The 16483-nt window shown below is 39.7% G+C and overlaps 1 protein-coding gene and 1 pseudogene across 1 annotated transcript in view; one reads left to right on the top strand and one right to left on the bottom strand.

Moving 5' to 3' along the window:
* LOC125999368 (eukaryotic translation initiation factor 4E-like) overlaps positions 1–6271 on the top strand; it is a 67934-nt pseudogene extending 61663 nt beyond the window's left edge.
* Positions 1–9275, bottom strand: part of AR (androgen receptor) — a 249229-nt gene extending 239954 nt beyond the window's left edge. The window contains exon 1 of the mRNA XM_049767206.1: positions 6786–9275. Within this exon, the coding sequence (XP_049623163.1) occupies positions 6786–8308 (1523 nt within the window). The 5' untranslated portion in view covers positions 8309–9275. The remainder of the gene's footprint in view (positions 1–6785) is intronic.
* Positions 9276–16483: the final 7208 nt, after the last annotated feature.

Raw genomic sequence — 16483 nt, 5'->3', positions numbered from 1 at the left:
AAACCACTTTGGGATAACGTTTCTCAGCTACTGAGATAGCTATAAATTAAAAGTATGGAACTGGAGAGGTAGTACAGAGAGGTTAAGGTATTTGCCTTTCATCAGTCTGGACCAGCATTGGCACCACATGATCTCCATCCCCCTCTCCAGCCACATGGAGGCCTTTGAGCACATTTATTATGACTCAGGGAATCCCAATCCCTGTAGGACTTTCAGAAAACTATATCTACCCAATATAGTTTGCCTTGTACACACCAACCTGATTTCGATCCTTGGCATACCATAGTCTGAGCCTGCCAGGAGCAATTTCTGAGCACAGAGCCACTAGCTACCCCTGTGCACGAATGTTGTGGCAAAAACAAAAAAAAAAAAAAACAAAAAAAAAACACCCACCTATATCCACTATATCTTACACTGTAGGTCATCATATTGAACTACATATCAATTAACCAAAATTCACCAGCAGGTGCCCTGAACTCCCTTACCACTGGTTGAGAAGGCCCCCTCACTAAAATGAAAAACAAAACAAAGAAAAAATTGACAGCATGTAGAAAAATTGAAATCCTTACACATTATTTGTTTTTCCATAAAATGGCATTAAGGCATTTTAGAAAGCTAATTGAATTTATTCCAAGTGTTAAACACAGAGTTACCACATAACCCAGAAAGTCTACCCCTACTAAAATACCAAAAGAAATGAAAACATAGTTTCAGAAATAAAGGTACATAAAGTATCTTTCATTATATCTAAAGGATAAAAGCAACTCTATGTTCACCAACTGAAGCATAAATTATTGTGCATTGACATAACGTATCATTATTTGGTTATAAAAAGAACTGACATGTAATTTAACACAAATAAAATTTTATAATATTATTCTACTTAAAGAAGCTAGTCATAAAAGGTCACATACTGCATTATTCCATTTACATAAAATTTTAAGATAAGCATATATTAGAAACTGGAAGTAAATTGGTGATTGATAGTTTCTCAGTATAAACTTCAGAGTGATTAAAATATCCTAATAATGTAGTTATTGTATCCAAACTTTGCACACTTTAAATAATGAAATACAGATGGAGTGATTGGGTGAATCATGTTTCAATACAGCTATTATTTTATTAACAATCCTTCAGGTACTATCTGATCTAAACTTGCAGTATTTTTAAGTAAACACTTTAATGCTATACGTGAGTATGTAAATAAGCTTCCTTTACTGTCACTGAAGCCGGCAGACTGACAACAAGAAGCTATGCAAAGAGAAGGGGCATAACAACCACTAAAAGTAGGTCTAACTGAGTAGCCCGATAGCAGCCTCTGAGAGTAGGCCTAACTAAGCAACAATCTAAAACCTCATCTCAGATAAGAAACTGGCGGGGCGGGGCGGCGGGGGGGGGGGGGGGACGGGACAGGAACATGCACCTTTACAAAGATGGTCCCATAAAGTAAGCACATATTGCAGAAAATGCAACCACTTCTAATCCTTCAATAACTAGTAACTTTCTTGACCTATTCAAATTTGCAAGGGTGCTATGAATAAACTGGAAGGCACTGGATTCTCTAAACATAAGTCTTTCTAAAAGGAGCTATGAGATTTCATAACTCTCTTTATTTGGTTGTAATTCCAACAATACTGTTAACTGTACAGGATTTTACATTTAATCAAAATATAAATCAGATTTGTGGTTAGGATAGTAGCATTCTCTGATTTTTTTTTTTTGGTGGGGGAGCCACACCCGGTGGCGCTCAGGGGTTACTACTAGCTATTTGCTCAGAAATCACTCCAGGTAAGGTCAGGAAACCATACGGGATGCCTGGCATCAAAGGCAGCTCCATCTGAGGTCGGCCTTGTGTAAAGCAAATGTCCTACCACTATGCTATCACTCTGGTCCCAACCATTCTCTGAATTCGGCATATCATATTTAGGTGGGATGTTTTCAGGGAACTCTGAGTAAAATAATTTCTTTAGTTTCTTTCCTTGTTTTCAAATGATTAATTTACACATTAGTGCATTAACTTTAGGTAGCATTTAGAAAATTCTAGGAAGGTCTGACTCAGATGAACCAACAAGGGCAAAGAATCCAGTTATTCACAGACTTTGAGAAAATTTTATAAAATTGTCCACTGGAAGAGATAGATTTACTCGCGTAAATCAACATATCCTTAAACCATCTAATACAGCTTCCTCATCAACTGTTGAATAAAACTCTAAACTCAAGGGTAAAGCCCAACTATTTATTTTGTTATTCACCATCCTCCATATCATCTAGACTTAGATTTCCTGGGGTTGATCTGATCTGTTTCTTTCCAGATTGAATAGAAAACCTTTAAGAGTTTGCCACTTATATAATGAGAAAAAATATACTGAGAAATAGAAAGTTGAATCAAATGTCAAAAGCATAAAAAATTGGGCACAGGCAGTATCTGAGATAGCATTAGACAAAGAAAAAATGGGGAGTTAAGAAGTGCAAAGGATTTTCTTTTTTCTCTCCCACTAACCTCAGAAAAATGGTGCTGCCTTTTTATAGTTTTCAAAAGCATGATTTCAGATCTGTTACAAAATTATACTCTCTCTTTTCATATCATACAGAATTCTGTTTCTTGCCTAAGCAAAGTTCTGAAATAAACTGATAGTTTTAATATGTTCATAAAATATAATAATTATAATTTTAAAATTTCTCGCATACTAAACTTCAACTCACAAAAACTACTACAGATAAGAACAACACTTAGATATATTACATCAGTGTTCATAACACAAATAATGGAAGATTGATGAGATTTACTTGGTACCAGAAAGTAAATACACCCAAAGTGGCATGCAATTAAGAAGGCTGTAGGCTTCTTTTAAATATGGCTCACTGATGTTATTAACCTTTGGGAGAGTTGAGAATGATACTCTGTGGACAAGCAAGAGGAGTCTTCCATAGTAGCATATTGTACATGTTTCCATAGGGATAATTCGCAGATTGGCTATCTCTTTGGGGCTTAGGTGTCAAGACTGAACTCACTAGTTTTTTGTTTAATCATGTAGAGCACTTCTTTCTAAAATCTGAGTTTAAAAGACTCACAGACAAAATTCTGCTTTATAAAATAGACCAAGGGATCCTTTAAAGGTAGTCACAAAAAATCATAAAAAGCTGTTTGACTACTGAGGAAGAAATAGAAAGAGGTATTTAAAAATACCCTTTCTTTTGAAAAAAACAGAATGGCTAGAGTTGCCAATATCAAAGCATTAATTAGACACTGTTCATCAATATCAGAACAAATTACCAAAACATATATGAAATGTTTCTTTTACATGTATGTGATTTATCTAAATCTCAATTCTAAATATTGCACAGGTTCTACTTGGTCTCATCCCCTAAGAAAATATTGTGTCATAATATCATGCTGTTTTCTGGGATATAAATGGCCCTACTTAGGTCAATTGAGACAGTGACTAGATAAATTGTAATCTTGTTTGATGTCTAAAAGAGACCTCCACAAATCATTTACAAAGTTGCATATATATAAACTCCATCAATTTGTACTATTCCCTTTCTTCAAATAGCATGTTAAATCCAGTGTAAGAAAAGAATCATCTTCAGGTTCTTGGGACCAGAGCAATAGTACAGCGGATAAGGCATTTGCCTTGCACACAGCCAACCCAGGTTCGTTCCCTGACACCCCATATGGTGTCATGAGCCTGCCAGGAGTGATTTGTGAGCTCAGAGCCAGAACTAACTTCTGAGTGCCATTGGGTGTGGCCTCAATACAAACAAAAATAATCATCTTCAATTTTTCTCCTCTAGAAAAAAATACCATAGAAATATGATATAAAATTTTCCATAGCACAAAATTTTTAAAAAACCCACTAACAATTAATCAATGTGCGCTAACACAACATACAATAAAACATAATTGGAAAGAGATATTTTAATGAAAATAATAATAATAAAGGTTATTGGAAGCCTCTAGAATTCTGAGATATTTTACTCAAAGTTGGCTTAAAACATGCCTGCTGTTCACCAAACAAACCATGCTGCTACAATGAAAGGGGTAGAGGAGTAATAAAATGACAACATTAAGATTGGACTGGCACTCCAGCTCAGTCACAGCCTGCACAACTGGGGATACATAGCTGGGGACAGGACCAAGCCTGTGCATCTCTGACCAAGGCCCCAGCCCTAACAGGGCACATCCGGCAGTGTCACTGAGCCTGCCCCAGTGTTCCCTTTCCTCCTGTAATAATAATAACAGTAATAATGACAACAATAATAATAAAAGTGTGGGTATCAAAAAAAAGATTGGACTGGATGACTGGTTGCATTCTTATTATTGATATATTTTAATAAAACAGACCCAAGGATTTTCTATATCCTAGAAATAAAAACTCCTTGTGGATCCAGGAGCCAAAATGTCAGACCAATTTTTCCTTTCACCAGACTCCTCATAATCAATGCAGCAATCACAAACAAGAAAAAACTAAATAATTATACACCTGCTTCAGATAATACAAATTTCTCACTATTTTAAGCCATTGAGCAGTATTTTTCCCTGAGAACAATTTACATTAAAACTTGGGATAAAATCAACTAGCTCACTGTAAAACTTATGAGAAGAACTTTATGTCGTGTACAGTCACTCTATAATATTTACAGGTTTGTCCTGTTAACTGAGTTAGTTCCTGTGGGGGCCTGAAGGAAAGGAAAGCTTCCAGTAACTTGGCTTAGCATCATAATAGGCATCTTAGATAGCCCTCTTAAAAATTAATAGAGGGGTCCCACTTACTATTGACAGTCCTAGAGGGAGAAACAAAACAAAACATTACACTAACCAAAAAAAATCACTACAAAGTAAATCTATTCTTGTGTGTGTGTGTGTGTGTGTGTGTGTGTGTGTGTGTGTGTGTGTGTGTGTGTGTGTGTCTTCCCATGCATGCTAGCCCGCGCTTGCGCGGGGACGAGGCGGGGGAGGGGGCACACCTGGCGGCCCTCAGTGGTTACTCCAGGCTCTGGGCTCAGAAATCTCTCCTGACAGGTTGGGCGACCAAATGGGATCCGGGAGATCTAACCGGCTAGGCGTCCCAGGTCAGTTGCGTGCAAAGTAAACTCCCTACCTCTGTGCTAACACTCTGGCCCCCTGTCTATTCTTATATAATGAAGGTATTTTATCACATGGTAAAAGCACATAGTCCCAAATTTTAAAACCTCCAAATAAACCATGAAAATAAAATTGATCGTACAAATGAAGGCTTTGAAAATCTTTTAAGCACAACATTAAACTCATATACTGTAAAGTCAGGTATATGCTGTTATTTCAGTAATCCAGAAAATAATGTTTATCAAATTCCAGTCTCTTTCTTTGAGAGCTTTCTCAACCTTCCAAGAGCATAAACTTTAATGAAAGAAGGCAAATTGTTGAATGTAAGTTGTCCAGGATATTAATATTAAGATCGATAAAATCTTAAGTTAAAATAAAACAAAATAAATACAGAAAGAGACCAAGACATATGTCCCTGGGAACATCAAAATCTAGCAGAACTGAGAAGATAATTAGCCAGTTAATATACCCCCTACCTCACTGAGATAAACAAATAGCTTAGGTTTTTTTGGGGGGAGGGGACTTCAACTTAGTCTCAAGAAGTCACAACTAATGGGGTAAAGAAGAATTTTTATTAAGCAAAATGAAACTGACTGCTACATTTCTCATGCCCTAATTTAAAAAACAGTATTATGTCTCATACGTAGTAATAGTTCTTATTCAATTTGTGAGCACTAACAGCTAAGTTTAAAATATAAGCATGTACTAAAAATGAAAGAAATATACCAAAGATACTTAATATTACTTCCGAAAAGCTTTGTGGGCACACTAGAGCACACGGAAATCCTTTAAACACTGTCACCAACACTTTTATAAATGGCATTCAAGTTTGGAGAAATTGTTCATAACAACATAGTCTCCTTTTTACAGATATGCTGCAAAACTGAAGCTTCAGGATGTATATTTTAATAACCCATAGAAAAACATGTTATCAAAGAAAAGCAACTGAAAGTGCTGCTTCCAACTTGGGTAAAGACTGAAAATCCTACCCACCAAGAATGCCCTTCCACCTGTGTTCCCTAAACATGCCTGGGTGGATTCTCTCATGATATCCACTTTTATGGCAAGTCTTGTTCTTTTGCAGGAAATGAAATTCATCCCTTCTTCAGAGACCCTCAGAACCTAGTGACCAACTTATTGGTTAATGGGCACTCCATTTTTATCATTTTGGAGGAGATGGGCTGAAAAAAAACATTGGGGGGATCTTTGCCTCTATTCTATCAATTACTGGACAGTGGGGGTAGGCAAATCATCTGAAACCCTTAGAGGAGATTCTATCCAAATTTCTGTGACAGGTCTTGGATTTTAGAAAGAGGTAGAGAAAAAGTAGTGGGGGATGACTAAAGGCTATGTTTCAGAGGGTGGCATTTGCAGTTGAATTTAAGTTGGAGCTTTGCAGGACAAGAAGTACAATGAGGCGGGAAGGATTTTAGAGGCTCTCAGTGGGAGATTCTTAAGAAATTAAAGGGGGAAATTGAACCCAGGGCTAGCAGCACCCAGGAATGAGAAACACGGTGAAAGTTTGGGGTCAGAATGTACCATTTTAGGTCAGGAATTTAGGAAGACTGGATTTAGGGATGCCTTCCTTAAGGATGCTTGTTGAGAAAACCCCCAAGGTAGAATAGTCAATGGGAACCTAGAGAATAAATATCAAGACAAATTAGCTTAAAGTAAAAGATATTTCTAAAAAGGGACTTACCGCATATCACCATAAGGTCCAGGGTAGCTCTCCATCCAGGGGCCCATTTCGCTTTTGACACAGCTGGGACTCGGGTAGGGCACTCTGCTCACCACCCCTCCAGGATACCACATATCAGGTGGAGGAAAGTCATTCTCCTGGCCTGTTAGTACCTGGGGTGGACGAGTGTAGCCATAGGGGACTACAGCCCCTATCTCCCCGGTGCTGCTGCTGCTGCTGCTCCCAGCACAGGGTGCATATAGCTGGCCTTCTTCAGCGGTGAAGAGAGTGTGCCAGGAAGATGAGGCAGCTCCTGACGGCGAGCCTGAGCCTGTGCCTGAGCCTGCAGAACCTCCAGCATGCAGGCTTGCAAGGTCCCCATAGCGGCACTGTGCTGCTGCGGCAGCCCAGGCGCTGCCATAGTCCAGGGGGTTCTCCAGCTTGATGCGGGCGTGAGGATGAGGAGGGGGTGGCGGCCCCGTTAGAGCTATTGGAAAGTTGTAGTAGTCACGGCTCTGATAGGAGGCTGCTTCCTCTAGTGTTCCAGACTTGTAAAGCTGCAGGGTAGAAGGTAGTTCCAGGGTTCCGGAGCCCGCAGCTTCGCTGCTGCCGGTGCAGCCCAGACTCTCCACGTCCAGTCCTTTGGCATAACCTGCTTTGAAAGGTGGATATTCACTGGGCTCTTCGGTGCTCTTCCCCCGACCGTCATCCAACAGAGAACCTTTGCATTCAACGAGTGGAGCGCAAGAAGTAGGGCGCAAAGCGGGTGGACCACCCAAGAGCTGTGCGTACATGCAATCCCCCCGAAGCTGCTCACCAGGACTCAGATGTTCCAGTGCCTCCACACCCAAGCCCATGGACACCGACACTGCCTTACACAACTCCTTAGCACTGTCGGAGATGGTGGAGGTCCCCGCTAGATAACTGTCCTTAGAGGAAGTGGGAGCCCCAGCGGCCTCCCTCACTCTCCCGCTGCTGCTACCTTCTGATATCGCCTCTTGTTGTTGCTGCTGTTGCTGCTGTTGCTGCTGCTGCTGCTCCAAGAGTTGCATGGTGTCTGCCTCGCTCAGGATATCTTTGAGATCGGTCGAGCAGCTACTTAAGCCCGGGAAAGTGGGACCCAGCAGGGACAACGTGGATGGGGCAGCTGAGTCATTCTCGTCCGGAGGAGCTGGTGGTGGATGCAGCCCCTTGCCTGAGGCAGTGGCAGCTCTGGACTCGGATATGCAGCTGCTCTCCTGGTGGTCCTCAGTGGTTGCTCGAAGTGAAGGATTCTGTTCTTCATTCAAGGTCAAGTAGCCAGTAGAGTCTCTCCTCTGGCTTTGGGGAGGACTATCCTCATTCGGATGGTGCTGCTGCTGCGGGTTTGCCTCCTGCAGCTGCAAACGGAGGCCTGGAGGTGCTGCACTGGAGGCCTCGGGGTGCCTGGGCACAGGGTTCTGGATCACTTCGCGCACACTCTGGAACAGATTCTGGAAAGCACCTCTATAAGTCTTGGATGGTGGCCGGGGGTAGACTCTCCCCAGCCCCAACTGCACCTCCATCTTTGATCTTGACTGAATCTCACACTCAATTCTTTTACTCCGCCTCCTCTTTTGCTGAGAAGAGTTCAACAGGCTTTGATGCGCAGTCGCTACAGCCTGGCAGCCCACCTGCAGGAAGCTCCTGGGAAGGAAACTTGCAGGAATGGCCACCCAAAAGTGATCTGAAAGTGCAGGACTCCTACAGAGCAGAATCCCTACAGGACGGGCTCTGGTCTACTAGGCACAGTCTGTTCTTGAATATCGGGGGGGGGGGGCGGCGTCAGAAGCAAAAGATGCTCAAATTTTCAAGGAAAAACAAAAAAGCGAGTCCCCGGTTTTCCAAATACAGCGTCCACTGAAGCAGGTGCAAATAGAAATCAATTAGTTTTGTTTTCAATGTGCTTTTTTTTCTAGTCCCCCCCTCCTTCCTTTTAGGTTTTGTTTTGTTTTGTTTTGTTTTTGGTTACTGAAGTCCCGAATGCCTTTTCATGGTTTGATCTCTGACCCAACAAACTGACTGGGGAGGGCCATGCAGGGGGAGGTGGAGAAGGAGTAAGGGAAACCTGGGGGCCAATCCCTAGTCCCGCCTAACCAGCCAAGTCCCGCAGCAGTGCCAAAGACGCTCCCCAGTCGCCCAGTTCCCCAGAGCAATCTTTGCAAGAAGCAGTAAGCTCGCCTGCCTGCAGCCAAAGGGAGTTACCACTTCTCAAACGGGCTGGCAGAGCTGGGCCGACTTGGGGGAGGGGGGTACGGTGGAAAGGAGAGTGCCGACAGCACCCGGAGAGGAGACCCGGGAGAGGGAGTGGGTTGGAAGGGAAAAGGACAAAGGCAGCCTTCAGTCCTACCAGGCACTTTCCTCGCTTCTTCGGAATCGCAAGCTGTATTAAAAAAAAACTTCAGCGAAGAGGAAAGGGACGCTCTGGGCGGTGGCTTCGGAGCCGCGGCGCTGCAAAATGCGTGGGCTGTTGCCAGAGCCCCGCTGTGGTTGTGGCACTGCGTGGCTTGGGCTTCTGTCCCGCACTGGAGCTGCAAGCGTGGTGACTTTGCCTCGGTCGCCTACTCTGCCTTCAAGCTCGAGACCCTCCAGCTCTCCCAGCACGCCGGTCCCTAGGGATCTCAGTGTGGGCGCTAGGAGGTGGAGAGCAAATGCAACAGTTAGCGAGTCGGGTTCCGCCCCCGCCGGGCCGGCCTCCTCGCCTTCCCACCTCCTTTCCCTTCCCTCCCCTTTCCTTTTTCTCCCCTCCCCTCACCGTGAGCTAATGCCTGGTGGCTTTGGAGAAAAGAGTGTCTGCGCAGTGTGGGTGAGGGTAGGAAAAGATTGCTCTAGTCAGGGAAGATCCGAGTTCTCTAACCCCCCCCTGCTCTTCGGGAACAGGACTTAGGAGCTTTAATCGGGAGCTGCATTTTGTGTGCATGGTTAACCGAACACGTCCAGTCTCAAAACTAGTCACTCTGGGAGAGAAGGGACTGCTATTCTCAGCTCTTCTACTCTCTAGGACTATGTACTTTTTGTGCCCGGTACACTGCTGTGAGGTAGAGGAGTTTTCTCGTAGAAACTGAGCAGTGAGGTATGGACAAGCCAGCCTATACTTACTGGAAGGAACCTTTCAGATTTCTGCTTAGTGGTAGACTAGGTCTCTTGGAATTGAGGTCCTTGCTCTAGGAACACTCTGACTGGGAAACAAGTCATCTATACCCTCTAATTGTTTTTTCCATGTTTAGAATTTCCTCTAAGCACACAACTTCACCTATCCCGACATGCAAAGGCAAATCGCCCTCCAAAGAGCATGCAAACATACAAGCAACACAGACATTTGACACGAACAAGATTGTGTCCAGGGTTTTTCAGGGGGCCCTTGACTACAAGTCCTTGTCTTACTGAATTGCCTTTGTGAATTTGAAGTTTAAACACCATTCAAGAAGCAAAACTTTTTAAAAATCTATATTTTAATTTTAATTGAAGTGATTTTTATTTATATTATATGTAAATAGAATATACATTTTCACTACTCTCTTAAAGTTAGTTATCTCATCTCATACCTTGATAAGTGCTGATATCCCAACACTACATTCTATTGAAACTCTACTGATTGTATCCACTATGGCCAATGCTCTGGTAAATTCAGTTTTGCTGTTCACAGGATTGTTTTTCTTCCTCTTGGTGGGCAGCCAACAGTGGAGAATAACATGGGGTACCGCAATTACACCTTTATGAAGGAAGTCCCATGTCCTGTGTGAGGTTGGAATAAGACAGAGGCAGTAATGGAAGAGACAATATGCAAAGTAAGTAGGGATCCTGGGCTCCCTCGCTTTAAATTCCTTCATATTTAAATTCTGCAGCATATTTAACATCTGCAGCAAGAGCTAGTGGAGATTTTTATTTGAGTCTCTTGTACTTTTTTACAGGATTCCGAAGAATTTTATGTTTTTAAAGTCTAACATTATGGACATTTACTTACCCTTAGAAGGTTAATTAATACCAAAGGTAGGACTGAAAGACAGGATCATATCTGTTTTCTAGATGAAGACACCAATGTAAGAACATATTTTATGCCATGTTCCCCTTTAAGAGAACCTAAAGGGATCTTTCACTTCATTGGTGCTTTGGTTAGACTCACCATGTTAAGAGCATTTGAGAAAATGAATCTTGCAAAAGGTAAAGGCCTGAAGAATCTTTCAACAAGGATATTAAAAAATAATTCCCCTGGTGATTTAATAGATTAAACATTGCCTGTATATATCTAAATCCTTGTTAATGAGGAATCTCACATTGATAAACATACAGCCATATTAATAGATAAGTCAGATCAAAACAAAGCTAATTCCCATGTTAATATTGTAATGGAAAACAAAAATAATAGGATGCAGATGCTTTGATATTTTTCCTTAAATTTTTCATGAGTTTATTTAGCATTGGTTTACAACACATGATTTATTAGCAGAACTTCACAATTTTCTTTTTTTTTTTGGTTTTTGGGTCACACCCGGCTTTGCTCAGGGGTTACTCCTGGCTGTCTGCTCAGAAATAGCTCCTGGCAGGCACGGGGGACCATATGGGACACCGGGATTCCAACCAACCACCTTAGGTTCTGGATCGGCTGCTTGCAAGGCAAACACCACTGTGCTATCTCTCCGGGCCCAGAACTTCACAATTTTCTAAGTATGCACTTACACTTCATGGCACCCACAACTAAACCCCTAAAACTTTTGCAAGATAAAGGTCTGACAACCACCTTATTATTAAGTCTAAGTGCTTTTTCCCTTGTAATTTGTTGGTTTATTTTATTTGGTTATTTATACTCTATTTATAAGAGAGTTCATTTTCTGACTTATTATGCTTAACCTAATGAACTCAAATACTATCCATGTATTCACAATATATAAGATTCCATCTTTATAAAAAAGGCATAGTGTTTCACTATATATATTTCAATATATATTCACTATATAATATATATACACACTTCTAGTATATTCACTCATCGAATATATATTCAATTTCTTTATGTAGTCATCTGTAGATGGGCATTTATGATTTTTGCATATCTCGAGTTTTGAGAATAATGTTGCTAGAGCATGAAGAGGAGTCTTTCTAAATTTTAATTTTATGTTCCTCAGCTGCTAGGAGTGTTAACACTAGATCATATAATAGTTTTTTAGTTTTTATGCTTTTAGTTTTTGTTGTAGGGCCATACCTGACCCAAAAGTGCTCAGGAGCTTTTCCTGATTCTGTGCTCAAGAGTGATTTCTGGAATTGCTCAAGGGAGCATATGTGATACCAGGAATCAAACCAGGTCTTTTTTTAACTTTTAAATATACCTCTATACCACTTTTCCATAACAGATGCTGCAATTTACATTCCTAAATTTGTACATGAGGTTTTTTTCTCTATACCTACCAGCACTTATTTCTTAGTCTTTTTAAATAGGTGATTATGCTCATTTACATAAGACAATAACTCTTTTTGGTTTGATTTGAATTTTGTTAAAAGCAAGTGTATTTGAGGTGGGGTTTTTTATCTACACATTGGCCATCAGTATTACATTTGCAGAGAATTATCTATTCAGTTCCTTTCCCATTTTTACAAATGGGTTGCCCACTTGATGTTTGTAATAATTGAGTCATATAAATTCTTTGCACATTTTGGATATCAATCCCTTCCCAGAGTAATGATGTGTAATATCTAATCCTAACTCTAAGTGGTCTTTCCCTTTTTGTTCTGGTTTCTTATGCACAAAGAACTTTTAATTTGAGGTGGTCTCATTTGTTTATTCTTGATTTGGGTTCCTTTGTCAATAACTTGAAATCTCAATATATATTTAATATTTAGTAATTATGTGCATCACTTTTATTTTATATAGTTGGGGTTTGGGTCTATTAAGTAAAGCCTTTAATTCATTTTATAAGATCCATCTCCAGTTCTTTTGGAGGATATTCCCGCAGTGCCAGGGATAGAATGCAGGGCCTCCCAAATATTAGGTATGTGATCTATTTGAGTCATTTTCTGGCACCTTTAAATGCATTTTAAATTAATTTTTGTACATGTGATAAGTTGTAAAAAAGATTACTTTTGTTGTTCTTGGATGAGGCATTTCAGGTTTTTCAGAACCAACACTTTTGTTGTTATACATTTTAAATATCTAAAAAAATATGTGGCATTTATTTGCAATTTTTCTTTCATACAGAATTTTTTTTCAAAAAAAGAATCCCGTGTACTCAAAATATACAACCTACCAACCTTAAAGTTACTTTGGTAGATTATTATTTATAATTTGGTTTTGTCTATTGTTCTAAATGCAGTAAAATGATAGGAATGTTGTCAATAAAGTTGACAATACGTATGTAAAGAAAAGACGGAAATGAGAAACCTCTTTACTTTCCTCTACGCACCATAACTTCTGCACTACTTCCTTCCCCACCTTATGAACAAAGTTTGATTATGCTGAAGTAAGCCACATTAAGTAGTCCTCACTGACTATTCCTGCTACTATACTCAGAGTTCACTCTGGCAGTGTTTTTATGGATCATGTATGGGACCCAAGGTCAAATAGTAATCTTTAAACAAAAGTCACTCTGGCTACTAAATACAGTACCCAGAGAATCTAATAAATAAGACTGGGTAAAAGAAAGTCATTTATATTGGCTGAGATAAGGACAGAGATGAAGAGATGAGTTAATTTGTGATACACTTCGGAAAAAAATCATCAAGAATTGGAGAATGTCATTTGAATTTAGATAGGGATTGCATTAAATCTTTATAGTAGTTTAGGTAAGGTGGCCATTTTGAAAACAATGATTCTAGGGTCGGAACAGTGGTGCAAGCACTAAGGTAGGGGTCTCAAACTCGCTGCCCGTGGGTCGTTTGCAACCCTCCGTACAATATTTTGTGGCCCACGACCGGCCTTCAAATATCGCAGTATTTGCGATTTTTCACTTACCGAATAATTGCAATAAAAATCGCATTAGTAAGAAAAAAAATCACATTAAACATTCGTATATCCAGAGCAGTTCCGTTCGGGGTATGCGAATGTTTAATGCGATTTTTAGCGATTTTTTCCTTACTAATGCGATTTTTTATTGCGAATAGTCGGTAAGTGAAATCCCTTATGCGGCCCTGCCTCACCCCAACTTTGCCTCCTGCTGCCCCCTGGTAAATTGAGTTTGAGACCCCTGCACTAAGGCATCTGACTTGCCTGTGCTAGCCTAGGATGGATCGTGGTTTGATTCCCCGGCATAGCATATGGTCCCCCAAGCAAGGACCAATTTCTGAGAGCATAGCCAGGAGTAACCCCTGAGCATCACTGGGTGTGCTCCCCCTCACAAGAAAGCAATGATTCTTCTAATTCATGAGCACACAATATATTTCCATTTCCTTAGATCTTCAACTTCTTTCTTTGTGTTTTGAAGTTTCCTGGTATGGGTATTTCACCTCTTTTGTTATATAATTCCTTGATGGTTTTTGAACTATTTTAAATGTGATAGACACATTGATCTCTTTCTCCTCTGATTTATAATCTTTAAAAGGAATGCAACCAATTTTTGTGTACTGACTTCGTAGCCAGCCACTTGGGTCTATTGGTTTATTGTTTCTAGGATCTTTTTTGCAGATGCTTTAGTCTTCAATGGAGGTGTCATGTCATTTGCAAATAGAGATAGTTTGACTCCTTCTTTTTTAATTTCGAGGCCTTTGATTTCCTTCTTTTGCCCAATTATTGTTGTTTGATTTCTAGTACTATGTTGAATAAGGGTGGAGACAATGGATATCATTTTCTTCTGCCTGACCTCATTGGAAATGCTTTCAGTGTTTCACCATAAAGCAAAATATCGGGAATGGAATTAGAAGTGAATTATAAAGTTTGTGCAGAATCATGAAAACTCTGAATATCCAAAATCATACCTAGAAGCAAGAAAATGGAGGCCTCCATTACTTAACTTGAAGTTGTAATACAAAGCCATAGTAAACAAAATAACATGGTAGTGAAAAAAGACAGCCTCTCAGAGCAATGGGTCAGAATAGACTATCCTGTAACAAATCTTCAAGTATATGGTCAAATAATTTTGGACAAAAGAGCTGAGAACACTAAAAGGAATAAAGACAGCCTCTTTGTCAAACGGTGTTGAGACAATTGGATCACCACGTGAAAGAAATTAAAGCTGCATCCATATCTCACACCTTATACAAAAGTTAACTCAATGTAGATCAAAGACTTTGAGTTAGACTTGAACCCACAAAGTACATCGAGAAAAATATAGACAGATCACTTTAAGGACTAGACATCAAAGGAGTCTTCAATAATATGGCAAGGGCTACAGTATCAAATCTAAATAAATGTGACTACATCAACCTAAAATGTTTGTGTTTGGCAAAAGAATCATGGGGTAAAACTAAAAGACAGCTCCCTCAGTGGGAGAAAATATTTGCACTCAACAATCAAATGAAGGGTTGTTATTTAGAAATACAAAGTACTCACAAAAATTAATTTCCCCAAATCTAAAAACCCCATCAACAAATTGAGAAGAGGAAGAACAGACACCACTCTGAGGAAGACCAGCAGAAGGCCAATGGGAACATGAAAAAAAAATGCTCATCATCAAGCAAATCCAAATCCAGACAACAATGAAATAATATCTTACACCAGTAAGGATAGTAAATATCAAAATACTGGCAACAATCTCTTTTGGAAGTAATGTGGTGAAAAATTATTCTCATCTACTGTTGGTGGGAATGCTGACTGGTTCAGTGCCTATGAAAAATCAAACAGAGGATTCTCAATAAACACAGAATTAAGCTGCCCTATGACCCAGCAATTCCACTCTTGAACATCTATAGCCAGTACAAAAAACATTCATTCAAAAAGACTAATGCACACCATTATTCACTGTGGCTCTGAGTACAAAAGCTAAAAGTTGAAATCAACCTAGTTGTCTAACTAAAAATAAGCGAATCATAAATATGTGGCATATATATCTATATCCAATGGAATACTGCATAGCTCCAGCTATGTAGTACATATATAAATGATGCAATCATGTAATTGTGCCAGAAGATGGATAAATGTAGGATGTTATCACTTATATACGGTATTTAGAATAACTGTATGAAGGAATGCAATGATTTAAATGAGTTTGTCTAGAGAACAATCTTGGCCCCAGAAAAGAGTGAGAAAAAGGAAAGAAATTGAGAGGAGGAGAATGTCAGATTTGAAATAATGAGCAATAGAGTCCAAGGGGTTTAAGGTGCATTGGTAGTGTTAAAAAAAGAGAGAATTAACTATCCAAGCCATGGAGTCAAAAACAATAAAATCCTGTGTCCTTAGTTTAACAAACTAAAAAACATGCCTATTAAGATAGCAAGCAGGGATGGACTCTGGGAATATTGGTGGAGGAAGGTTGACACTGGTGGTGGAATTGGTGCTGAAACAATTTATGTCTAAAACCCCAACTATGAATAACTTTGTAAATCGCAGTGCTTCAAATAAAATATTTTTAAAATAAATGGAAAGTGTAATATAATTGAAATCAAACAGTATGTAACCTTAATATTCTCTCACCTAGTATAATTTAATGTTTCTCTATGTTTTAATTTACTACCAGCTCATTTTTATAGCATATACTTTATAATATTATACCATTCCTCTTTGTATATAAGCACAATTTATAATCGAATGATCTCCTGGGGTTTTTGCATGCTATTTG

This window comes from Suncus etruscus, chromosome X (genome assembly GCF_024139225.1).
Source record: "Suncus etruscus isolate mSunEtr1 chromosome X, mSunEtr1.pri.cur, whole genome shotgun sequence".
NCBI lineage: Eukaryota > Metazoa > Chordata > Mammalia > Eulipotyphla > Soricidae > Suncus > Suncus etruscus.
The sequence above is the reverse complement of the archived record's forward strand: the minus strand, read 5'-3'. Positions and strand labels throughout refer to the sequence as shown.